Here is a 26,370-nt window from a genome sequence, read left to right as displayed (position 1 = left end):
AGCTCCTTGAAATGGTCCAATTTTGCGAATTTTTGAACTTTAAGGCCGAATATCTCCTAAACTAAGCGGACCCTATAACCCTGTATGTTTTTTAATCAGAAGGACTTCCTCTTTCCAACGGTACCTTCAAATCGCGGAAATCGGAATTGTGCCGAAAGTACACATTATCACCATTAACCTGATATATTGTTTATACAAAAGGGACCAAAATGAAGTAACGCTCACATTCACAGAACACAAACACGATTGATAAATTTACACAACAAAACCACATACTTACACGTAATTAAAACTCGCTCACAACAATGATTAAACAAATGCTAGCTATTCCATTTTATATAAAATACCTTGATAACTATTTTCCTTTTTTAGAAAGAAAAAAAAAATTTCACCCTTCACTATTAGAAACACTTGCGTTTTGAGTTATTATTCTTCATACGAATCACGAAAAACCATATGATTGAAATGTCATCTTTGAACGTACGGTAAATGAATAGGATTGCCATCTGTCCATATAATTTTTTTTTTAAGATAAGTATAGTGGTATTAATTATATGTATTAATTTCCTTTTTTGAACGATGCAAAAAAAAATGGGTTTTTGCCAAAAAAAGCGGTCCGCTGGCCCATAGTGCAGTGGATTGAATTACAATCTCCATGTGTTTCTTTTGTCACAATGTAAGAAACAAATCAAATCCAGAAAGACTAGCTGTCAATAACTTCAACGCTGGGAGCTTCAACGATGAGCTGATCTGTCCAAAGAGGTACACCTCAAGGATGCGTGTTATCTTCGCTTCGCTGGGTCTTAACAGTTTTAAAAATTACAATGTGGCAGTTTCGGTTAGAGATAAATTCTCAAATACAGTGGCTAACCTTATAACGGGTGATTTTTTTGAGGTTAGGATTTTCATGCATTAGTATTTGACAGATCACGTGGGATTTCAGACATGGTGTCAAAGAGAAAGATGCTCAGTATGCTTTGACATTTCATCATGAATAGACTTACTAACGAGCAACGCTTGCAAATCATTGAATTTTATTACCAAAATCAGTGTTCGGTTCGAAATGTGTTTTATCGACAAATTTTGTTCAGCGATGAGGCTCATTTCTGGTTGAATGGCTACGTAAATAAGCAAAATTGCCGCATTTGGGGTGAAGAGCAACCAGAAGCCGTTCAAGAACTGCCCATGCATCCCGAAAAATGCACTGTTTGGTGTGGTTTGTACGCTGGTGGAATCATTGGACCGTATTTTTTCAAAGATGCTGTTGGACGCAACGTTACGGTGAATGGCGATCGCTATCGTTCGATGCTAACAAACTTTTTGTTGCCAAAAATGGAAGAACTGAACTTGGTTGACATGTGGTTTCAACAAGATGGCGCTACATGCCACACAGCTCGCGATTCTATGGCCATTTTGAGGGAAAACTTCGGACAACAATTCATCTCAAGAAATGGACCCGTAAGTTGGCCACCAAGATCATGCGATTTAACGCCTTTAGACTATTTTTTGTGGGGCTACGTCAAGTCTAAAGTCTACAGAAATAAGCCAGCAACTATTCCAGCTTTGGAAGACAACATTTCCGAAGAAATTCGGGCTATTCCGGCCGAAATGCTCGAAAAAGTTGCCCAAAATTGGACTTTCCGAATGGACCACCTAAGACGCAGCCGCGGTCAACATTTAAATGAAATTATCTTCAAAAAGTAAATGTCATGAACCAATCTAACGTTTCAAATAAAGAACCGATGAGATTTTGCAAATTTTATGCGTTTTTTTTTTTTTTAAAGTTATCAAGCTCTTAAAAAATCACCCTTTACTTACAATATTAAGTGACGTAAACCGTTGGGCGTAAGAACAAAAATATTTATTTTTTATTAGGAAACACAGTACATATTTTTATACTTGTTGCCAACAGACTTGTTCTGTAAGCAACTGGCAGCGAAATCAGCTCTTCGACTGGGAGAATCCTCCCAATTAGTCGCAATAAGGGATATTCATACTTATTAAGTTCACGTTTATACCCACTACCACAGACTTTCGAATTGAAACTAAGTTCGATCCCCAATATTGCCTTCCCTTCCAAAGAAGGCTGAGAAAGGGGAGCGGTAGTCATCTATACGGATCTATTTAACCAAGATCATTTAGTAGGTGGTGGTGTCTTTACACTGCATTGGTCTGTACAGAAAAAGAACGTCAACTATCGGTCGGGGGTTTCCGAACGACGTTTCAGAGATTACAAAAATAAAACTACATGTACTGATAAACTTCAGCAGAATCATGGGGTGGTTCAGAGAGAAGACAATAGAATGAGAGAACTTTACTTACTTAGCAATGACATAGTTAATTCATTGCATTACAAGCTGATCGATTTAAATGTAATCATAAATAATGAAATATAGATTTCGTGTGATGAGCTATATAACTGTAACAACACATGAAAACGCGATAAAGAAACAGTCGCTTTGAAGCTGAATTTGATACAAAACATAAAACACCTCCAAAATGATTGTGAAAATAGGCCAGATTTAAACTTTTATGAAATAAAGCTTTAAGTAAAGTAGTATTTTGGGAGAGTTAAGACTAGTGAAGATGTCGAAATAAATCATATTATTTCGTGCAGAACATGTTGGATTGTTTACAAATTCAATCAGAGTAACACTTCTTTTTTAGTGAGACATACATAAGAGCAATATATATTTAAAGACCATGTCTCTCTACTTAAATAAAAAAAATATTCTCTTTGAACATAGAAAATTTTCAAGACCTCCCTGTTGAAAATGCTTTTTTTCACAATTTATTGAATAATGTGTTAGAACGATCAGTGAAATCTTGAGTTAAATTAAATGCGTGAGGCAGATCGTAAAGTGTATTAAAAAATCAGAAGAAAAATGAAGCTTTGAAACATCACTAAAAACTTTTCAACTGCCAGATGGAACACTGTGTTTTACTTGCTGAGCTCAGTCCAAAAAACCGGATTATGCAGGATGTGAAACCTCACGTTTCCGAAAGTCTGCTATTCCTTTTGAGATTCGGGTGAGTGTTCATGCTTTTAAATTAAAATTTTTTACTAAACATTGGTGTACTATTTCTAGTTCGTTTCAGTGTTATATTTTTTATTCAAATGGCTCATACCAATACTGCATTGGAAATAGCCATTTATCTGCCATAAGTCTACCTAGCATATCCCGAAGTATAAGGCATATATGCAAACTTGTGTTGGAACACAACAATGTGGAAATAAGCTTCCCAAATGCAAAAGAACACTACAACACAATTAAAATGGGGTAAAGTATATCTATACTAATATTATAAAGAGGAAATCTTTGTTTTTTTGTTTGTTTGTTTCGAATAGGCTCCGAAACTACTGAACCGATTTGAAAAATTCTTTCACCGTTGGAAAGCTATACTATCCCTGAGTGACATAGGCTATATTTAGTTAAAAAAAAAAATAGGGTTCCTTACCAAAACTCCGATAATGTAAAAAAAATACCAAAAAACTTTCTTTAATCGCGAATGCTGCGAATACGATTGAAGATATAACAAAGTGATATACTACAATTTTGTAGAACTTATCATTATCTACAAAAAACGTCGCGACATCATACCTCTAACTATTATAGTTTTGTCACAATAAGCGATTTTATATAAAAAAATTAATTAAAATACCACTACTTGAAAAGGCTCTTTATTTACACCTTAGTATTGATCCTTATCGAAATAAATGATTTATTATTTAAGATCGCTTCAAAACCTTTATATAACTTTTTGAATTATTAGATTCTGACATTCCATTCAAAAGATATCACGAGTTAAAAATTTTTAAAAGTCGCTCGGCGGCGAACTATGCGTTGTAGAGTTGTAGGCGTCAGGGTTAAGACAAAGAATGTATAATAATCAGAAGGAGCAAATGTTAGCTGTGCTAAAATGTTATTTGACATTAGGGAACATCGAAAAAATTTCGAAGAGTAATCGAAAAAATTTCGAACAGTATGAAGGAACACACCATTCAAAAGGGGAAGCAAGCCAATGTTTACCACTCTATAAGGGAACTTGCCAATTGCGTGCACCACGATATAAAGGAACATGAGAACAGAAAATGAGAATCAAATAAATAGTAATTAAAATGGAAATAAAACAAAATGAAATAAAAAAACAAAAAAGACAAAAAATAAATACATATTTTAGAAGTTCATGTAGGCTTTGAACCCGAACAAAATATTTGGAGTTGCAAAATGTTGATCAGCTAAGCACACAGCACCAAAGCCAACTTTGGAAGTAGAGAATTTATTGTGGTATACGTACAATAAAAGCGATATATACTCCTCTACCCAAATTTTCCACCACTTTATGAAGGAACACGACAAACCACACCACATTAACAAAGAGCACGAAAAATGTCAATGTCAATATGTATGCAAAAATTCAATGCCCTGGGTTGGGTGAAGTTGCGCCAAAATAAGAATAGGAGAAATGAGAATACTGATTTCAATGAGAATGTTGACGTTATGCATATGCCAAAATCCAATGAAAGAGAGTATGCTTTGGATTGGTTAATTTTTAACGGCTAAAACTGTTGTAATAATTGGAAATGGTTAAAAAGCAATAAATTGGTGTGAAATTGCGCCAAAATAAGAATAGGAGAGAGAAATGAGAATATTGATTTCAATGAAAATGTTGATCTCAATGTTGCAATAATGTACATATGTATTATATGTATATGCAGTGTTATTATACATTCTTTGGTTAAGATCACTCGCGCGGTCGGCTCCCTACTGAATGGTCGTGTGCGGAATTAAAAAAAATTGTCGCTTGATAATATTTTGTCGCTTGATAATACTTCGTTTAGTAGGTAACTAAACCCATTCAAAAAGTTCTTTTCAGATCTAGACCCATATATATAGCACAGACATTGTACATTTAGTTATCCTAAGAAATGAATTGAATAAGTTTTATGATTTAATTTTAATAAATAGGTTGTAGTTTTGTATGTTGTTATAGTAGGTAGTTGTAAAAACCTCAAAGATTAGTTTAAAGGCTTTTTTTCTTTTATCATTTAAAAAAAAATGCTCAAAAGATCAAGATCTCAACTTTCTAGAAATAATTCCTATGCCAGGGCCACAAAAATATGTCGAAATAAAGAATCTTCATCTGAAACTGAAAATCGTCTTTTAAGTCAGAGAGAATATGTGGCGCAATCGCGTGCCAGAGAGTCGAGTACCGAGCGTTCGCAACGGCTCGCTGAACAAAACATGAGAACCTCTCAAAGACACGCGCGGGAGTCCAGTCTTGAGCGTTCGCAGCGCCTAGCTGAACAAAATTTAAGAACTTCTCATGTGCACGCGCGAGAGTCAAGTACTGAGCGTTTGCAGCGGCTTTAAGAGCAAAATTTCAGAAGTATACAATCCCGCACTAGGGAATCAAGCTCTGAGCGTTCCCAACGCCTTCAAGACCAGAGAGAACGACAACAGACTTCAAGAGCTAGAGTTCGCAATCGAGTTGTAGCTCACAGTAACAGATCGGCTTTTAAATACGATCCACAGATTGATTATGCTCAACAGTCTTCCGTCCAAATCGGCGACATGAATAAGATTTGCCCTAAGTGTTCTGCCAAAAAATGGGTCGATGAAACTAATGGTATGTGTTGTGCTTCTGGAAAAGTTATTATCCCCAATATTCAAGAACCACCACAGCCAATAAAAAATCTTTTGACAAATAATCATTCGCTATCTAGACATTTCCTAACCAACATCCGTAAGTACAATAGCCTTTTTCAAATGACTTCGTTTGGCGCCAAAGAAATAAGAGAAGGTAATTTTATGCCAACTTTCAAAATAGAGGGCCAGGTATATCATCTTATTGGTAGCCTTTTACCACCATCAGGCCAAAATCCACAATGCTTAGAATATATTTTATTTCAGACGCAGATCATCTTTCGTTGAGGGCAAACATAGCTCCAACGCTAAAAATAGATTAAATTAATGGACTACAGACAGCACTGAAAAGCCACAATGTATATATACGAAGCTTTAAACAAAATATTGAACGCAACTCTTCGGATAATTTAAAGCTAATTATTCTTTCCGACCGCCCACCGCAGACTGCTCACCCGGGTAGATACAATTCTCCAGCTGTAAACGAGGTAGCTGTTCTCTTGGTTGACGAAGAAAAAGGCCCCGGAGACATAGTGCTGCACGGAAGAGACGGCCAACTTAAAAGGGTATCCGAGTTACATCGATCATATGATCCACTACAGTATCCCTTAATGTTCGTTAAAGGAGAAGACGGTTATTATTTAACCATTCCACAGGAAGGTACAGCGCGTAACAAAACTGTGACGTGCATGCAATTTTATGCATTCAGGTTGATGGTTAGAGCAAACAGTTTTAATCCATTACATTATTACAGGGACTTATTTAACCAATATATTGTCGATATGATGGCAAAAATGATATCGGAACGATTGAATTACATATGTCGTAAACAACAGAGACTAAGGGCTGAAGAATACATTCATCTCAGAGACGCTTTAAATCAAGACGGAAATGTTGACCCATCAAATATCGGTCAGCGCGTAATCTTACCATCTTCATTTACAGGTTCTCCACGTTACCTGCATGAAAAAACACAAGACGCGATGACGTATGTCCGAAACTACGGGAGACCAGACTTATTTGTCACGTTTACGTGCAATCCTGAATGGCCTGAAATTAAAGCGGAACTACTACCTGGTCAGCGATCTTTCGATCGTCATAACATCATTTCAAGAGTGTTTCACTTAAAAATGAAGAAATTCATAAAATTATTCAACAAAGATGAAATATTCGGCAAAGTGAAATGTTACATGTTGAGTGTGGAGTGGCAGAAGCGAGGTTTACCACACTGTCATATGCTGTTTTGGTAGAGACAAAAATCCAACCAGGCGAAATTGATAGGGTCATAGTTGCGGAACTTCCCAACCAACAAAACGATGCAATATTGTACGATATCGTAACTAAAAATATGGTGCACGGACCATGCGGAGAACATAACTTAACAGCACCATGTATGAAAAACGGAATTTGTACAAAAAAATACCCGCGACGTTTGGTCAACGAAACTCAAACCGGAGATGACGGATATCCAGTATATCGTCGTCGTGATGCCGCAAATGGAGGTCAGAGCGCTTCGCTCAATATCAGAGGCAGTAATTTCACTATAGATAATAGCTGGATTGTCCCTTATTCTCCACTTTTGTTCAGGACGTTCAATGCTCACATAAATGTTGAGTACTGTCACTCAGTTCAAGCCATCAAATACATTTGTAAATACATAAATAAAGGATCGGATCAAGCCACATTTGGCGTCAGAAACCCAAATGATGAAGTGGAAAACTACGTGAATAGCCGCTACATAAGTACTTCCGAAGCTGCCTGGCGAATATTGGAATTTCCGATCCACGAGCGACATCGTACAGTCTTGCATTTAGCTGTTCACTTAGAAAATGGCCAAAGGGTGTATTTTACCGCAGAAACGGCAGAACAAGTGACCCAAAATCCACGTAAAACAACTTTGCTGGCTTTTTTTGAGCTATGTAATGAAGATGAATTCGCAAAAACACTTCTATACCACGAAGTCTCGCAATACTATACATGGGCCAATAATAAGTTCACAAGAAGGAAGAATAGTGAGAACGTAGTTGGCCATCCAGGAATAAAAAAAGATGCAGCTTTAGGCAGAGTCTACTGTGTCCATCCTTCTCAATCCGAGTGTTTCTCTCTTAGGATGTTGCTACATCACGTACGGGGTCCAACCTCATTCCAGTACTTGAAAACCGTTGACGGAGTTCTCAAAGAAACATATCAAGCTGCTTGCCGTGCTAGAGGTTTGCTAGAAAACGATGACCATTGAGAAAATACTATGAGAGAAGCTTTGCTTTCTCAATGTTCACAACAACTGAGAGAATTGTTTGTAGTCATACTTTTATTTTGTCAGCCATCGGAACCATTAAAATTATGGGACATTTTCAAAGACAATTTATGTGAAGATATTAGACACAGAATTAGACAGCAATATCTAAACTTCACCTTACCATACAATGCGGAAATTTACAACCAAGGTCTGATACAAATAGAAAATAAACTGATGCAATTATATGACAAAAGCCTAAGGGACTTTGGATTACCATGTTCAGTTCGTACAGAAAATAATGGAGCCGGACAATGACTAATCGCTATGATACACATAATTTGACCGCTTTTGTTAATGAAAACCTACCAAAATTAGTCCCAGATCAAAGAGATGCTTTTGAAACTATAGTCGATAGCGTCATTAATGACAAAAGAAAAGTTTTCTTTTTGGATGCACCCGGTGGAACAGGAAAGACGTTTCTTGCTAATTTGATACTTGCTAAGATAAGAGAATCGGGGAAGATAGTAATAGCAGTTGCTTCCTCAGCAATTGCTGCAACTCTCTTGACGGATGGAAAAACTGCTCATTCTACTTTTAAACTTCCGCTATCCGTAAATCTTGAGCAACAATCTACATGTTCTATCCGCAAAAATGGGTCTGTTGGTAAATTAGTACAAGACGCCTCATTGATTATGTGGGACGAATGCACGATGAGCCATAGAGCACATATAGAGGCCGTGAACAGAACCTTAGAGGATCTAAGGAACTCCTCTGCAGTCATGGGCGGGATTACTTTTGTTTTTGCGGGAGATTTTCGACAAACTCTCCCCGTTATTAACAGAGGTACGCGAGCAGATATCATCGAGGCATGATTGAAATCGTCACCCTTATGGGCTTCAATTGAAACATTGAAATTACGAACGAATATGAGAGCTCATGTTCATGGAATCACTGATAGCGATTTCCCACAACAACTGCTAAAACTTGGAGAAGGAATTTTTCCCACTCCAAATTTAAGCGATCATTGTGACATTCTCTGGATGAGTCCCTAGGTCAAATACTCCATAATTTGGAAAACTTAATAGATGCTATATACTTTCATTGGCTATGTTCTAGGGCTATAGTGTCTCCTAAGAATGATACTGTTAATGAAATAAACAATCTAATAGTTCAAAAAGTCCCCGGCCAAATTAAAACATACAAATCAATCGACAATGTGACTAATATCGAAGACGCAGTCCATTATCCACAGGAATTTTTAAATTCGTTGAACCCTTCTGGACTGCCACCACATGAGTTGTCGCTAAAAATCGGAATCCCAATAATGCTTTTAAGAAATTTAAGCCCCCCGAACATGTGTAATGGGACGAGGCTGCTTATTAAAGAGTTAAAGGACAATTTAATTGTAGCAACTATTATTACTGGCCCAGCAGCTGGTCAACTGGCTCATATACCGAGGATACCGATGATCCCGACTGATCTGCCAATCCCATTTAAACGGCTTCAATTTCCGGTAAAAACATCTTTCGCATTAACGATTAACAAGTCCCAAGGTCAAACCTTCGAATTAGTAGGGATCGACCTGCGAAAGAAATGTTTTACTCACGGTTAAATGTATGTTGGACTATCGCGGGTCGGAGCCCCTGAAAATCAATTTATTTTGTTGCCACAGAATTAAACAACATCAAATATAGTTCATAGGGAAGCTCTAACACAATAAAAGGTTTTTCTTTTGGGATTATGACCTCTTTGCAATAATTAAAAATATAAACAAAAAAAACTGATATTGAGAAAAAACAAACAAAAGAAATGTATTAAACAAAAAAATTAAAACGTAAAAAAATATAAAAAACACTAATAAAAAATACAAAAACAAAAACAAAAAAAATATAAAACAATGAAAAAAGTACAAAAAAATCTTAAATAATATATAAGAATTAAATTTCATATTTTTTTTTTAAATTCGACGCAAAAAATTGTGAATATTTGTGTAAATGTCATGTTGAGTGCCCGTGCGAAGCCGCTATGTGTATGTAACAACATCCACTGCAATGTTCACAGTTTTTCTGTAATGTCTTTAGCATCACCATTGCATCCGTGCGAAGCCGGGGCGGGTCGCTCCTAGTATATATATATGAGTTAAATTGTATATATATATTTTTTTTTTCCGTAGTTCCTGGGTGGAATATAGGGCCTCAATAACAAATTATAATTCATTTTATTTATATATATTGTATATTAAAACAAAAAAATATTTCTAGTTTCCAAAATAAGTTTGGAATAAAAGGAGTGGTTGGTGCCATTGACTGCACCCATGTTTCTATAATTGGACCGTCTTCGTCGTCTAACGTTATTCCACATGAATACATGAACCGAAAGGGTTATTACAGTATTAACGTAGAAGCGGTACGTTAAAATATTAATTTAATATAATTAATATATGTATGTATATATGAATTTTAGATTTGTGACGACTAACTTATTTTTCGCCATTTAAATGCTCGTTTTCTTCCCTCATGCCATGACTCCGGAATTTGGAGAACATCGCCGGCCAGAATAAAATTATTAAGGGAACATGTTTATGGTTCATTTAAGTGGCTTCTAGGCGACTCAGGATATCCACTAGAGGAATGGCTTTTGACTCTTATATCAAACCCATCTGCACCAAATGAAGTTCTTTATAACAGAGTCCATATAAAGACCAGGAACATAATTAAATGAGCCTCGTTTCCGTTGCTTATCTAAAGAGCGAGTACTCAGGTATACATCCTCAAACGCCGTGTTCTTACTTTATACTTGCTCAATTTCCACAACACTTTGCAAAAACATGGTATTTATGACTTCAATGAAATCGACATTGAAAACTTTGAGGGCTCTTCCTTCCATGATAATTCTCCAGCCCTAACAAATCAGTATTACACTGCAGTAATAAATGTACGACGTAACTGCTTAAATTCTCTCACACAATCTTTGTAAATAAATATCTTTACAAATAAATCTTTCATGTATATTTTCATAAAAAATTAATAAATTCATTTATTCAGTATTCTTTTATATGTATGTACATAATAAACATTAATAGGAACTTAAAAATAATTTAACTTAACCATATTCTTTTGTGTGTATGTATATAATAATAATTAATAGGAACATAAAAATAATTTAACTTAAACATATTCTTCTGTGTGTATGTACATTATAAACATTAATAGGAACAACTAAAAAATATCTTCTTAACTTAAACATATTTGATTTTTTTTTTTAAAACAGCTTCCGATAGCTTTAAAATAGCACTTGCCATATTATTCAAAGACTCCGCAACATTTTGGAAGCATTGTTGCGATGTCTCTCTAAATTTTGTCTTTTCTTCGCTCCTCCTCTTCATCGTAGCCATCATATCAGCAAACATATCCTGTAGAGTCTGCCTTCGAGAACGTGAAGTTGATGGCATCTCGCTTACTGACGGACTCTATATTGATTATAATGTCGTTCTAAACATAAAAAGAAAGTATCATTCCATTTTATTTACTAATAAAAAATATGTTTATAAACATATTATACGCAAAGATTTTATTTAATCATACCTCTACTCCAATAGTTGGACATCAGCCAGTCCATCAACCACGATCCTCCCTAGTGTTTTCATCACCGGCTCTTCTAACTCGGAAGATTGAAATTTTTGCAATGGTTCTGCACCTGTCAATATCCTACTTACTTTCGTCTTTCTTGCCCTTGAGCGAATCTAGTTTTTCCAGTGGTTTAAACACTGTAAAATAAAACAAGATATTTATTACAATTGATATTAATATATATTGTTGCGGATTTACTCCTTGCTAGTTTACTTTACTAGGTTCGTATCTCTGAATTGACAAATAAAACCAAAAGCCGTTTAATTCACTTCAGCAAAATCTTTTTATTTTACAACTCGTCTACACTATAGCAGTTTACTCTTAGCACTGGTTGATTACGTTGGCGCTGCCACGGCTTATATAGCCACGCACTCCTCGCTGATGCCGACGTGTCCTTCTAGAATATTGCGTCTGGCAATTAAAAGAACATAATGTTATACGGCGCTAAATGCGGCTATTGCTTAGACAAGCAGACAGCCGCGGCGCCAAATGCTTATAATAAGGGATTCATGCAGCAATACAAATACCAAACTTAATACTACTTTTGTAACAATATGTATAGTATATATGTAAGTGTTTTGGGTCACGTGGGGTCGTTTTTGTGGAGCTGCTAAGTAGCATTCAATTTGCTCTTTTTTGTGCACAAGGAGTCTGGAAATGTAACAGTTAATTATATACAAGTAAAAGAATATAACAGCAAATCTTTAATTTAACGTTTACTTACCCTTGCTTTCATTTTGAATGTATTGACAATTCACTTATAGAGATCATCACAGATAATAATCGGTTGTTGGTGTTTATGTTGTATACAAAACTCAATCAGGTAAAAGTAAAAATAAAATCAATTTCAAATAAATTTTAGCTCTATAGTATTTCAAATACATCATTTTATTTTTATTTTAATTGGTAATTAATATTTTTTACTGCGTTAGAGAGAATTTAATATGTATTTGTTATCGACAGTCTTTTTTCATTCATCTCTAAATGAAATGGGACAGATGGTCAGACCTGTTCGTTTTCAGTTGAGAGACTCGCAAATTTTTAGTGACTGTCACTTACAGAATATCAAAATCGTCTAAAGTCCCAAAAATTGTCACTAACTTAAAATCTCAAATTTAGAGATTTGAAGCTGTCTCACATTACAGAATCGCACGGTAAGTTGAAAAAGCTACAAGGAGAAAATTATAAACATTTGGTACTTCCTTTTATAGTACATGGGCTGAAAGAAGCTTCATTAAGAAGCAAAATTAGCTTTACTTTTATAAATATTTTCAAAGAAAAGCTAAAATAGTTATTGGACACCGTTGTTTTGGAAAATCTTACTTTATCACAAATTTGCTGTATTTTTATTCCCTTCAACGAACAAGTTAATATCCTTTAATCATAATGATAAACTTCCCATAAAAAGTGGATATAAATCTATAATGTCAAGTTACATCTGCGATGCGGATGGTCACGGGCAGCCAAACACATCTGCTAACCCTCCAACCATACGCAAATCGCATTTTTTCTAGCATTTTTTTTTTTTATCAATCTCGAGTTTTAAATAAGGAAGACAATATCAATACCCAAATTTTTAAATACGAAATGACTAATTTCTTATATTATGACAAATTCAGAGTCTTTCAGTGGTGACACCTACATCAATTTGAATTTCATTTCCATTGCTTTTTAAAGTAGCCAATAGCCTATCTGTGATTCCAACTAGTAGTGCAACAGTAGAAAGAGTTTTTTCAAAAATTAGGCACTTAACCTTTATTTTATATTGTAGAAAAACCGATCTGTTTTAAAGTTGAATTTCAAAAGTACTCGACATATTGCGCAATGCACACAAGCGCTTGCTACATTCCTTACTCATTGGTTTACTACAAATTAAACGAGAGTGTGTTGTTTTTCTTTTTACTTTATTTGGACAAATGTAACATAATTTACTTGACGTCCAAACTTTTTCTGCAAACGGCTCTGGATATGTATAATAAATATAACGTATAATATAACGTAAAGAACGAGTTATTCTTTTGTTCAGTCCTCTCCTTTGTAAATGTAGCACAATATAATTCCTAGCAAGAGTTTTTATGAAATCGGCTTTTGAAATTTCGGGTTAATTACGAGAATATTGATTCAAAATATGCTTTAATAGCAAAAGGCCAAGGTTGTGTATGTCGACGGCATGACTAAATTGAACGCTTTTTGTCCAACTCATCAACTCTTCCTTTTGTGTCCTAAAAAGGTGATCCATTTTGAGGTTCCCTACTTTAAAAAAGAAAATACTCAAACACTTCAAAGCTAATAAGGAATGCTTTTTGTCATTCGAAAGAACATTCGATAGCATTTATTTTTTGCAGATTTCCTTTCCGGTAAACCACAAGCAAACCGTTCTGAAATGGTAACTCTTGAAAGTCTTCAGGTTGCTCTTCGTCCCAAATGTGGTAATTTTGCTTGTTTACATACCCATTGAGCCCGAAATGTACCCTATTGTTGACCAAAGTTTGGCTCGAAAACGTCGGATCTTCTTGGAACTTTACAAGATCTCGCCGAAGATCGGCGACGAATCGACTCCCCATGACCTTTGTGTACACTCTCAGCTTAGGTTGTTATATAGTATTCTTCAGTGCTGGACGTGGTCTACTCTCTGGAATATTATCCAGTAATCAAAATAGATGATGGTGTTGCAAATAGTACCCTCCGATTATGTTGACCCTAAGTTGAGCGAAGCGCGCGAAATACATTCTTTAAAGAACGTAAATTTTCGTAATAAAGTTGAACAATTTGTAAACGTTGCATATAAGAGCATTTGGTCTCAAAAACCGGACAAAATTATTTAAAGTGATTTTATGAATGAAAATGAATAAAAATGTACGATTAAATATAATAATGCAATATATTAAAATAAAACAAGTAAGGAACGACTAAGTTCGGGTGCAACCGAAAATTTTATTTTGAATAATACATACATATTTGAGAAGGTAATGCCGACAAGCTGTTATCTATTTATTTTTTTATTATCTATATCATACTCAAAAACATGTTCCCTCGGTTTCAATTAAGTATCTTACATACAATTAGCAATCATATGGAGCAAGGTCAAGTGGATGTCCGAAAATCTTGGTAATAGTTATACACGTGGGGGGGTTGTGTTGGAGGGGTCAAGTTTTTCCTCAATTGTATCTATTTTAGGCGCAAAGATACACTGTTATGAATAAGATATGTTCTGCAATTTTCACTGAGACTTGACTCAAATATTGGCGGATATATCCAACATAAAGGGACCTAGAAGTTCTTAAATCTTTATATTAAGCATATAGGGGCTCAGGAAAGTATTGACCCGATTCAACCCATTTTTGACGCAATGAAATCTTCTTCTTTACTGGCGTAGACACCGCTTACGCGATTATAGCCGAGTCAACAACAGCGCGCCAGTCGATTCTTTTCTTCGCTACGTGGCGCCAATTTGATATTCCAAGCGAAGCCAGGTTATTCTCCACTTGGTCCTTCCAACGGAGTAGAGGTCTTCCTCTGCTTCCCGCGGCGGGTACTGCGTCGAATACTTTCAGAGCTGGAGTGTTTTCATCCATCCGGACAACATGACCTAGCCAGCGTAGCCGCTGTCTTTTAATTCGCTGAACTATGTCAATGTCGTCATATATCTCGTACAGCTCATCGTTCCATCGAATGCGATATTCGCCGTGGCCAACGCGCAAAGGACCATAAATCTTTCGCAGAACCTTTCTCTCGAAAACTCGTAACGTCGCCTCATCGGTCGTTGTCATCGCCCAAGCCTCTGCACCATATAACAGGACGGGAATTATGAGCGACTTATAGAGTTTGGTTTTTGTTCGTCGAGAGAGGACTTTACTTTTCAATTGCCTACTCAGTCCGAAGTAGCACCTGTTGGCAAGAGTAATGCTGCGTTGGATTTCCAGGCTGACATTGTTGGTGGTGTTAATGCTGGTTCCTAAATAGACGAAATTATCTACAACTTCAAAGTTATGACTGCCGACAGTGACGTGAGAGCCAAGTCGCGAGTGCGACGACTGTTTGTTTGATGACAGGCGATATTTCGTCTTGCCCTCGTTCACTACCAGATCCATTTGCGTTGCTTCCTTGTTCAGTCTGGAGAAAGCAGAACTAACGGCGCGGGTGTTGAGACCGATGATATCAATATCATCGGCATACGCCAGCAGCTGTACACTCTTATGAAAGATTGTATCTGCTCGATTCAGTTCTGCAGCTCTAATAATTTTGTCCAGCAGCAGATTGAAAAAGTCGCACGATAGGGAGTCGCCTTGTCTGAAACCTCGTTTGGTATCGAACGGCTCGGAGAGCGACGGAGCTTTTCGTGTTACTCAACGTCAGTTTACACAGCCGTACTAGTTTTGCGGGGATACCAAATTCAGACATCGCGGCATAAAGGCAGCTCCTTTTCGTACTGTCGAAAACAGCTTTGAAATCGACGAATAGATGGTGCGTGTCGATTCTCCTTTCACGGGTCTTTTCCAAGATTTGGCGCATGGTGAATATCTGGTCGGTTGTTGATTTACCAGGTCTAAAGCCACACTGATAAGGTCCAATCAGTTTGTTGACGGTGGGCTTTAATCTTTCACACAATACGCTCGAAAGGACCTTATATGCGATGTTGGGGAGGCTTATTCCACGGTAGTTGGCGCAGATTGTGGGGTCTCCTTTTTTATGGATTGGGCATAGCACTCTTAAATTCCAATCGTTGGGCATGCTTTCGTCCGACCATATTTTGCAAAGAAGCTGATACATGCTCCTTATCAGTTCTTCGCCGCCGTATTTGAATAGCTCGGCTGGTAATCCATCGGCCCCCGCCGCTTTGCTGTTCTTCAGGCGGGTACTTGCTATTCGAACTTCTTCACGGTTGGGCAATGGAACGTCTGCTCCATCGTCATCGAATGGGGAATCGGGTTCCCCTCCTCCAGACGTTGTACGTTCACTGCCATTCAGCAGGCTGGAGAAGTGCTCCTTCCATAATTTAAGTATGCTCTGGGCATCGGTGACTAGATAACTTTGGGGGTTCTATAAGAGTATGCTCCGGTCTTGAAACATTCTGTAAGCCGCATTTTTTCGTAGAATTTTCGAGCATTACTCCTGTCGGCCAGCTCATCAAGGTCTTCGTACTCACGCATTTTGGTCTCTTCCTTTTTCTGTCTACAAATGCGTCTCGCTTCCCTCTTCAACTCTCGGTATCTATCCCATACCGCACGTGTTGTGGTCGATCGTAACGTTGAGAGGTAGGCAGCCTGTTTTCTCACCGCTGCGATACGGCACTCCTCGTCATACCAGCTGCTCTTTTGCACTTTCCGAAAACCAATGGTTTCGGTTGCAGCTGTACGTAAGGAGTTTGAAATGCCGTCGCACAGTTCCCTTATACCGAGTTGTTGACGAGTGCTCTCAGAGAGCAGGAGTGCAAGCCGAGTAGAAAATCGTTCGGCTGTCTGTTGTGATTGCAGCTTCTCGACGTCGAACCTTCCTTGTGTTTGTTTGCGTGCGTTTTTTGATGCACAGAGGCGGATGCGGATTTTGGCTGCAACAACATAGTGGTCCGAGTCGATGTTAAGACCTCGGAGCGCTCGCACATCTAAAACACTGGACGTGTCTTCCGTCTATCACAACATGATCGATCTGGTTGGTCGTTTTTCGATCCGGAGACAGCCAGGTAGCTTAATGTATCTTCTTATGCTGGAATCTAGTACTACAGATAACCATATTTCGGGCCCCGGCGAAGTCGATCAGCCTCAACCCATTTGGGGATGTTTCCTAGTGGAGGCTGAATTTAGCGACCGTAGTGCCAAAGATACCTTCATTGCCCACCCTGGCGTTGAAGTCGCCAAGCACGATTTTGACATCGTGGCGGGGGCATCTCTCTAAAGTGCGCTACAAGCACTCATAAAAGGCATCTTTGGTCACATCGTCCTTCTCTTTCGTCGGGGCGTGGGCGCAAATCAGTGATATGTTGAAGAACCTCGCTTTGATGCGGATTGCGGCTAGACGTTCATTCTCCGGAGTGAATGATAGTACTCGGCGACGGAATCTCTCCCCCACCACGAATCCAACACCAAACTTGCGCTCCTTTATATGGCCACTGTAGTAAATGTCATAAGGACCTACTCGTCTCTGTCCTTGTCCCGTCCATCGCATTTCTTGCACGGCGGTGACGCAATGAAATGCTATTATCAGAAAAGGATTCTGTGTGAATTTCAAATTCATATCTCACACATTGAACGATATTTTCGGTCAAAAGTCAACTATTGGTATCGGGTTCACATATTCGGTACCTAGGGGCTTGAACAGTTTTGGTTGGTGGTTAAATGAGCTTCTGCGCCCCCTCTTAATATAATCTAACTACACCCCACACATACACAACATACTCAACACATTTTCACCCCACACTACACATTCCATACTCAACACATTGGCATCATGCGCATCATTTTTTCATCCCACACCACACACCGCATTCTCAACACCTCGGCATGATGCCCACCTCATCATCAACATACACACCACACACGAGGACACCAGCACACAATTAACAAAAGGGACTGGCGGACGGCGTCGAGCCTCTTTTGTTCTTTATCCGTGCGCATATACACTTCAATATCGCGACCGCCGATCAACACCCATTAATTTGTCAAATCCAATTCTACGAATCAAAAAAGGTGAGTGCCGGTAGTGTTCGCAAGATTTTATATATGGTCCTTCGAGCCGTACGGGACGGCACTTGTGGTGACGCAATTCAAAAAAAAAAAATAAATGAGTAAATAATTAATATAATAATAATAAAAACAGTCAATCGCGGTGACGGGCCGACGCGGTAATAACATAAAAAAAAATACCTTTTGTGAAAAACTCTATTCAAACAAAACGACAGTGGCTACGAGTGAAAAAACAAATTAAAGAAAAAAAAGGAATAATTGTGCACGCTATAAGACAAACTACGGAAAAAAAAAATAGAGAAAAACAAATTAAAATAAAATACGGAAATATTGGGAAACCTGCGGTGACTAAGTGGAAAAAAAAACGGAAAAATTGTGAAAACTGTAACATATTCTTTGGAAACGGTGGTGACAACTAAAAAAGCCGTTGGTGACAAAAGCTAAAAAACAAAAACAAAAAATACAAAGTTACCGATACAAAAAAAAAAAAATTTTTTTTGGTGAAAACTGTAAAATATGCGGGTAAAATTCGGTGGTGACAACTAAAAAAGCCGTTGGGGAGAAAAGAAAAAAAAAATAAAAGAAGTATATAATTGGGAAAAAGAAAAAAAAAAACAAAAAGAAAGCCTGTGGTGGAAAAAAAAAGCAAATTTGAGAGGAAACAGTGGTAACAAAAGTGTGAAAAAGGTGAACAAAAGTGCGGTGCTAAACGTTACATACAGACGTAATACGTACATACTCACATGTATGTATGGTAATACACAAAAAAAAACCAAAGGGAAAAGTGAGGTGACAAGGTTGTGGTGCGCAGACGGAAAAAGTGGAGACAACCAATAAAAATCACATTGCAGTGAAAACGAAACCCAAAACGAGACAAGAGAGGAACAAACTCAACAATAAAGGGTTGCAAGAATTAATTCACGCTATGAATGCAACAGAGAATTTATGAATTCATCTCATAACTCGAGTTGAGCGCCGACGCTGAGTTGGAATTATGTGAATGCAGATACAGAGAAGACATTGTGAGTTGTTGTTTATCGCTAGCAGGTAGACTCAGCTCATTCATCTCATAAACTAACCCAACTCACACTCATATCATCAACCAGCAATGAATGCAAAGCTTTAGCGTTCGCTTAGTAGTGGAATAGTGTGTGATCGTCACTTATTGTTATGTGAATTCATTGTTTCTCTAATTCTTTTAACAGAACAGTGTGCACCCATAGTGTTCAGCTAAGCAAGCAAATAGAGAAGATAAACGGAAGGGTTTTCCCCACAACATGTTTGCCTGCATTGTACTGGCCGTAGACGCTTAACCGAGACAGTTTATTAAATATTTAAATTCGTCATTTGTTTTGTGTATACGGAGATAAAAGGGGGTAAAATAGTTTTGGCAGATTTTTATTTTAATATTTCATATTTTTCATCAAAAATAATGGATGTAAGTAATTGACCGCGAAATTCAGTGCAATTGTTTGCTAATATTTGCCATGTTGTAATACAATTTACACCTGTGTCTCTGTTTTACAAAAATAGGTAACATTAGATGAATCTGCATCGTCAACCCAGTCGACGCCTGTACTAAGGCAGCAGCTTAATGAAATTAAGGATAATATAGTGAAAGGGAAATATACAGTGGTTACTGAAGCTGGGAAAAGCAAGGTTTGGGAAATTTTTGGCAAGGTTGAATAGATTTAAAAGAGTTTTTTTTTCAATTGTTCCAAAGGACAGGTTTTAGTTCTAAAATATTTTTATTTTTTATAATATTTTGTTGAATCTATTAATCCCTAAATAAACTTCATGAAAAATTGCAATAAAATTGAATATTGGAAACATTTTTTTATCCACATTCATATGCAATTATCTATGCGTATTTACATACATACTTCTTTCTAGTCGTGCAACTAGAATAACTCGAATTAACAGTTGTTAATTCACACGAACATCATTCACTCATCCAACATCCTTCTTGCACAGAATTAATTCACCCCAACAGAATGAAATGCGTTGGTAGACCAATTCTACAAAGAGTGGGTCGTTACTTGTGAGAGTGCTATGAGTTGAGCGAACTCGTTGTTGTTCTCACTAATGAGACTCGGTCCTTATTTTACCCAAACATGAGAATTCATTTTTACGTTGTGTGAGTGAGTGCAAGTTGAAATTTTTGGACAGTGACTCAAAGTTTGTTTTTTGCGTATTCATGCAGCCCTTTAGTATATACACACTTAAGTATATGTGGCGCAGTTATACAAATCACATACTTACTAACAAGTGAATTTGCGAAAATTACCTACGGTCGGTTAATTCTCTTTTCGTGGTTCGTTCTTACTGCGAACATACATATACACATATACGCATATATATATATACATACGGGCGCATATAAATATATTCAATATATAGTATACTGGAAAAAATACCCAATCGACATTGGGTACAAATTAATATATAGAATTATTAGAATTAGAATTATTAATTGAGGTAATGCACCGCGACCTAGGGTCTATTGTGCCCTCTCCTCTATCACATGACCTCACAGAGCCCCAGCAGCCTGAACAGTTCTAGTAGTTTGCCGGGCTCAAGCGAGGTTATGTGATCCCTGCTGATATACACTGAATCCAGGGCCTTAAGCCTTTTCCCACAGATTGCTGTGCAATCCTGGATAAGGTGTGCTGGTGTCTCCTGTTCCAGGTCGCAGAACCGGCAGTTGGCACAGGAGACCATGCCCATATTGGACAGGTGCTTCCTGAGCTTGCAGTGGCCGGTGTATATTGCGACGAGGAGACGGAATTTCTCACGAGGTAGGTTAATTAGTTCTTTAAACCTGGAGAGATTGTACCCTCCCAGGAGCAGCTTAGCGTGGCGCATACCTGCTGCCTGCCGCCAGTGCCGCTCTCTATCCTCTCTTTCCTCCGTGCGGAGCAGCTCCTTAAGAGTGTGGGGTCCTACCGCTATATATGGCTCTGGTCCCAACATCTTGGATGCTGCTGCCGTGCGTGCCAGCTCGTCGGCCTTCTCATTGCCTTCTACTCCTTTGTGCCCTGGTACCCAGATTAGATGTACCCGATTGCACAGGGACAGGCGGTTTAGCCTTTCTACACATTCCTCGACTAAAAGCGATTTGGTCTCGTATGATAGGATCGCTTTTAGTGCCGCTTGACTATCACTGAGAATAGCTATGCGCTGGTTGCGATAGTTGCGGCTGAGGTTTACTTCCGCGCACTGACTGATGGCAAAAACTTCAGCCTGGAAGATACTTGGGAAGCTGCCCATGGGTATGGACAGCTTAGTACGCGGTCCCGCAATACCTGCCCCAATACCGTCCGGTGTTTTTGAGCCATCAGTGTACCACTGAATGGTACTGTCTTCCAGCAGCTTTTCCAGAGTGGAATCATTCCACTCCATCTTGCTGCCTAGAATTACTGTGAAATTCTTTTTGAGATTTATTTTCTTAGTTGTACCATCTCGCGGGAGGAGGGCTAGCGGTGTGCTCTCCGCTAGGGCGTCCATCTGTTTAGAGGACATGATCTTCCCTATTCCACAGCCTTCTGCTGACATCAGCAGCATGGTGTGCTTTGCTGATATCTTGATCACCTGATGAAGCGGTGTTAGCTCTAGCAAGACTTCCAGTGCCACGGTGGGACATGTGCGCATTGCCCCTGAAGCACAGACACATGCAAGTCTTTGCAGCTTTGACAGTCTTCCTATCACCGAAGACTGCGCAGCTTTGGAGGCCCAAGCAACCGCTCCATAGGTGACGATAGGCCTTACTATCATGGTATACAGCCATCTGATGATGCTTGGCTTGCATCCCCATGATCTGCCGGCTAGGCGTCTACAAATCATTAGCGCTCTAGTTGCCTTGGATAAAGTTAAGTCCAAATGCCTACTCCATTTTAACTGTGAGTCTAAGATGAGGCCGAGAAATTTGACCTCCTTAGACATTTCCACCTCTGTGCCTCCGATTGTAAGGGATCTCAGGCCCGGAAGAGATCTCCGCTTAGTGAATGGGATCACGGTGGTCTTCGCTGGGTTGATGTTAAGCCCAACCGTGTTGCACCATCCCTTTGCCAAGTTTAGGCCCCTTTGAACAATGTCACAGAGAGTGTTCTCAAATTTGCCTCTCGCCATTATGACGATGTCGTCCGCGTACCCTAGGCAGCGGATTCCATTGCTTGTGAGTAGCTCGAGTAATTCGTCTACAATCAGGCTCCATAGCAGAGGGGATAGCACTCCGCCCTGAGGGCAGCCCCTTGTGGTGCCAAGACGAATCTTACTTTCTCCCACTATTGTTTCTGCTACCCTAGTGCGCAGAAGGGTTTCAATCCATCTGCGTATCGGAAGGGGTACACTCCTTCTCTCGAGTGCCTTAATCACGCTTGTATGAGACGCATTGTCGAAGGCACCCTCAATGTCAAGAAAGGCGCAGATCGCTACCTCGCCATTGGCCAGCGAATCCTGCAGGTCAGACGTGAGTTGGTACAGAGCAGTATTCGTTGATCTCCCCGCTCTGTACGCATGTTGTCTGGCATGCAGGGGTGCGACTTTTAGCGCTTCCGATCTTATGTGGTTATCTATAACTTTTTCCATCCCCTTTAGAAAGAAGGACGTTAGGCTTATGGGCCGAAATGATTTTGCTAACGAATAGTCCCTTCTTCCTATCTTGGGAATGAAAATTACTTTGGCAATTCTCCAGGGCTCGGGAATATACGACATCGCCAGGCTGTCTCTCATCAGCCCCAGCAGGTGTGGTAGGAGAATGTCGATACCTTGCTGCAAGAGGGCTGGGAAGACGCCATCCACTCCCGGTGACTTGTAGCTCGAAAAAGAGGCCAGTGCCCACCTGACTGAGTCTGCAGTGAACAGGTTCCTTGCAGTCAACCAGTCTGAGCGATCCGGCCTGCGCATGACCGAAGCAGGGGTTAGGTCAGCTTGAACTGTCTCCGGGAAGTGCGTCTGTAGGAGTGTTTCCGCTCTCTCCTCTGCACTTGTCGTATAGGTCCCGTCCTGTCTTTTAAGTGATAGTACTGTGTCCATCTTACCCTTCGACAACGCCTTGTGCAGTCTTGCTGCCTCTGGGGTCGAGGAGACGCTCTCACAGAACTTCCTGAAACTGTTTGACTTGGCAAGCCTAATCTCCTTGTTGTAGATTGTTAGCTGCCGCTTGTATTCTTCCCAGCTACCCGTGCGCTTGGCTTTATTAAACAGCTTGCGCACCCTAAGTCTAAGAGATGATAGTTTACTGGACCACCAGGGGCAGATTTGTTTGCTGGTGGTCGCTTTCAGTGGACAGGCACAATGGTAGGCGTCCACAATGGATTGGTTTATGGCACTTAGTCTGCTCTCCAGCCCGACTGTGGTGGACCTACCATCCGCCTGCTCCACTCCACTTAGGTTCCTACTTAGATTCTCTCTGAAGATACCCCAATTTGTATTTCTCGGGGTACGAATCGGAGGTCGGTCCCCGATAGTCACTCCCAGAACAAAGCGGATGATCCTGTGATCCGACAGTGAGGGTTCTTTGGAAACCCGCCACTGTGAGATCAGCCCAGTCACACCGTCGTTGCTCAAGGTAACATCTAGGACCTCACTCCGAACACTTGTTGCGAAGGTTGGCTCACAACCTACGTTCTCTATATTAATATTGTTGCTAAGTATAAATTCTAAAAGTGACTCACCCCTCACGTTGCAGTCCGTGCTGCCCCATTCTGTGTGATGCGCGTTGGCATCGCAGCCTATGATTAGGGGCAGATTGTTTGACTTACAGTGCTCCACCAGTTTAAGAATCAATGGGGGGGGTGCCGTGGCTGTTTCTCCCGGAAAATATCCTGACGCAAGGACGAAGTCCGATCCTTCCTTGTCCTTTATCTGCACAGCCACCAGATCTTGCGTTAGAAACTCTGAAATACAGAAGAAGTTTATATCGGCTCTAACGACTAAACAGGAACGGGGTCTCTCGCTAGAGAGATCCCAGATTACCTTGCTTTTTCTTGTGTTGAGGCCTCTTACCTCTCCTCTGACCACCCAGGGCTCCTGGATTAGGAGGATGCCCAGGTTATCCGAAATGAACCTCTTCACGATGACCGCCGAGGCTGCCGATGCGTGATGGAGGTTCACCTGGGCCACCTCTATACCGGTACTGGAGATTATAGTACGGGTTCGACGAGAGACAGGTCCTCGTCTTCAGTCTCTCCATCGACCTGCATCTCCAGCCCTTCCAGAAGCTCTTGGGTGGACGGCAACATACTTTCCTGCGCTGTGGTGCTCCCGTTTCCGCTGTTCACGTCTGCGGCGGTGGTCGCAACCTGCCCGGCCGAGATTTGGTCGTTGGGGGACTCGTCTTGCTCGCACGAAACCACGGCGGCAGTCGCTTCAAGCGCGACTGGGCGGGTTATGGGTGGAGCTGGTGTTGCGGTCGTCCCCGTTGGCGGTTCTTGGCTCGTGGTCGTAGCCTTGGGCCTCCATGGCCTCACCACAATCTTGCCGAAGCGGAAGTTCAGCCTGTACCCCTTCTGCTTAATGTACGTGTATGATACGTCATCCATCGTAATGTTGAGGTTCCACCCGGAACCTTCAACACTGCTTGCTACGACCTTCCACGCTGAGGTACTCAAACCTTCGTTCTGGTTTCTCACCAGATTGAGCGCGAAGTCATAGCTCTTGTCAGCACTCCTGGGGAAAAACGCCACCATACTGTGTAGTTGCGGTATTTCCTCTCCTCTTCTGACACACAGGGCCGGACCCTCCCAGCCCTCTAGCCTCGGCGTGATGTTCTTCAGCCAGGTGGCCGACTTTTCATCCTGGCAGTCGACCAGCAACATGCCGCCTTTGAAAAAGATGCCATTAAAGGCACCGGTATAGCCGACGCCGATAGTAAGGGCATTGACTAGGCAGTCTTGGAGAGCCGTCAGCTGCTCAGACCCTAGTGCCTCCGCAGGGTAGTTGTTGGGCAACACTGCCATCCGTATATTGCTGACAGCCTCCGAGTATTTGCGGCTCGTGGTCTTCATCGGCTGCTGGTTGGGGTTGGGGCGTTTTCCACCGGCTCCCTGTGGTCTGTCTTCCCGTATTCTCTTGGGCAATGGTGGCTCCTGAGGTGTTATCTGGACGCTCTTCCGTTTCTTCATCCGACTGGGTTCCTCCTGGGGTGCTGGCCTTGCTTCGATTCGCCCCTCCGATTGGGCTGCTTGAGCTCGGCGGCGCCTCCGATTCCTGCGTCTAGTTGCAGACGAACCGCCATTGGTACCTACACGTCGTGTATTGCTTGGAGAGGGGATGTTCCCACTGCTCCTATTCAAAGCCCGCTTTTCGGCTGACTCCGGCGTCATGCCGTCCTCGAGGAACCTCAGGTACCACTTTAGAGTGGCCCCACTCATTCCAGCTCTGCGTGGGTCGTCGTGGCCTCCTGGCCGTCCTGGCTCCGGGGTACATGGGACGTTCCCTCGTTGTCGTCTCCTTTTTCGTTCTCCCCTCGATTCCACTTTCGTGAAACCACCCTCCTGTCCGCAGTCGATCCTGCTCGAGGGGGTTGCGGGGGCAGCGCTTGCGCGATTTACGGTGGTTGACACACTACGCTGAGTGTCGCTGCAGGAGGGCACATCATCGTCGTCACGTGCGTGCTCCTCAAAGAGTGCACGTTTATCTGGCGACAATGCATCCAAAAAGCTAGGCTTCCGTCTAGCTCCCGGGCCACTCTTGCGAGCGGCACTAGTGCTGCTGCTGCTGCTGGCTGTTGTTGTAGATGTTGTTGTAGATGTTGTTGCTGATGTTGTTGTTGTTGTTGTTTGTTGTTGTTGTTGTTTTTGTTGTTGTTGTCGGATCATCTTTTTCTTACGACCGTTTGGCCCGTGTTGTGAGCCTCCCGGTCTAATATTGGAAAGGGGAAGCTGAAAGTCCGCTGCGCCAGAGCCCCTTGACGCAGTAAGGCCACCGTTACTTCCCAAGGCGGCCCGGTGTTGGGAAGGCTCCGTGCGAATACAGCCGAATTTACCTCCTGGCTGCAAATCATCCAATGGGCACGGGTCGCATAACACCCTGGATTAGGAGGTGGTAGCTCTTGGTCGCCGCGCACATGCAGCCTCTGCCAGCCCTCAGGAGAGATGCTATGCGGCATCTTTCCTGGTGGTTGGAAGATGCTGTGCTGCGCTGCGGTTTAAGCCCCTGCACCACGACAAGGTGCC

General features: G+C 40.6%; 3 protein-coding genes across 4 annotated transcripts in view; 2 read left to right on the top strand and 1 right to left on the bottom strand.

Moving 5' to 3' along the window:
• LOC125775553 (uncharacterized) overlaps positions 1 to 26,370 on the top strand; it is a 55,387-nt gene that overhangs the window by 13,775 nt on the left and 15,242 nt on the right. The gene's annotated exons all lie outside the window — the stretch shown is intronic.
• Positions 1,447 to 10,859, top strand: LOC105224176 (putative nuclease HARBI1). The gene is made up of 4 exons (XM_011202180.4): positions 1,447 to 3,030; positions 3,090 to 3,281; positions 10,146 to 10,290; positions 10,348 to 10,859. Exons 1-4 carry the CDS (start codon positions 2,927 to 2,929, stop codon positions 10,360 to 10,362), a joined length of 456 nt encoding a protein of 151 aa, XP_011200482.2. The 5' UTR covers positions 1,447 to 2,926; the 3' UTR covers positions 10,363 to 10,859.
• On the bottom strand, positions 11,011 to 26,369 carry LOC115066102 (uncharacterized). Of its 2 annotated transcripts, XM_049462581.1 has the most exons (5): positions 24,170 to 26,369; positions 23,869 to 24,090; positions 11,600 to 11,650; positions 11,469 to 11,541; positions 11,011 to 11,353 (listed from the first exon to the last, which is right to left on the bottom strand). In XM_049462581.1, the coding sequence occupies exon 1, from the start codon at positions 26,011 to 26,013 to the stop codon at positions 24,337 to 24,339; it is 1,677 nt and encodes a 558-aa protein (XP_049318538.1). In that variant the 5' UTR covers positions 26,014 to 26,369; the 3' UTR covers positions 11,011 to 11,353; positions 11,469 to 11,541; positions 11,600 to 11,650; positions 23,869 to 24,090; positions 24,170 to 24,336. The 2 variants fall into 2 exon arrangements, 1 of the variants encoding a protein (XP_049318538.1); XR_003845730.2 differs by lacking the exons at positions 23,869 to 24,090; positions 24,170 to 26,369 and adding exons at positions 11,727 to 12,164; positions 12,238 to 12,548 and having other exon boundaries at positions 11,469 to 11,650.

Source organism: Bactrocera dorsalis, chromosome 1 (assembly GCF_023373825.1).
Source record: "Bactrocera dorsalis isolate Fly_Bdor chromosome 1, ASM2337382v1, whole genome shotgun sequence".
NCBI lineage: Eukaryota > Metazoa > Arthropoda > Insecta > Diptera > Tephritidae > Bactrocera > Bactrocera dorsalis.
This window is presented reverse-complemented; position numbering and strand designations above follow the sequence as displayed.

What these genes read in the sequence shown, in the direction of transcription:
- LOC105224176 (XM_011202180.4), top strand. Translation starts at nt 2,927, where the DNA reads ATGGAACACTGTGTTTTACTTGCTGAGCTCAGTCCAAAAAACCGGATT. An exon ending in CTATTCCTTTTGAGATTCGG is followed by an intron (nt 3,031 to 3,089) that starts GTGAGTGTTCAT and finishes TACTATTTCTAG; the next exon opens with TTCGTTTCAGTGTTATATTT. An exon ending in TACAACACAATTAAAATGGG is followed by an intron (nt 3,282 to 10,145) that starts GTAAAGTATATC and finishes AAATATTTCTAG; the next exon opens with TTTCCAAAATAAGTTTGGAA.
- LOC115066102 (XM_049462581.1), bottom strand. Translation starts at nt 26,013, where the DNA reads ATGATCCGACAACAACAACAAAAACAACAACAACAACAAACAACAACA.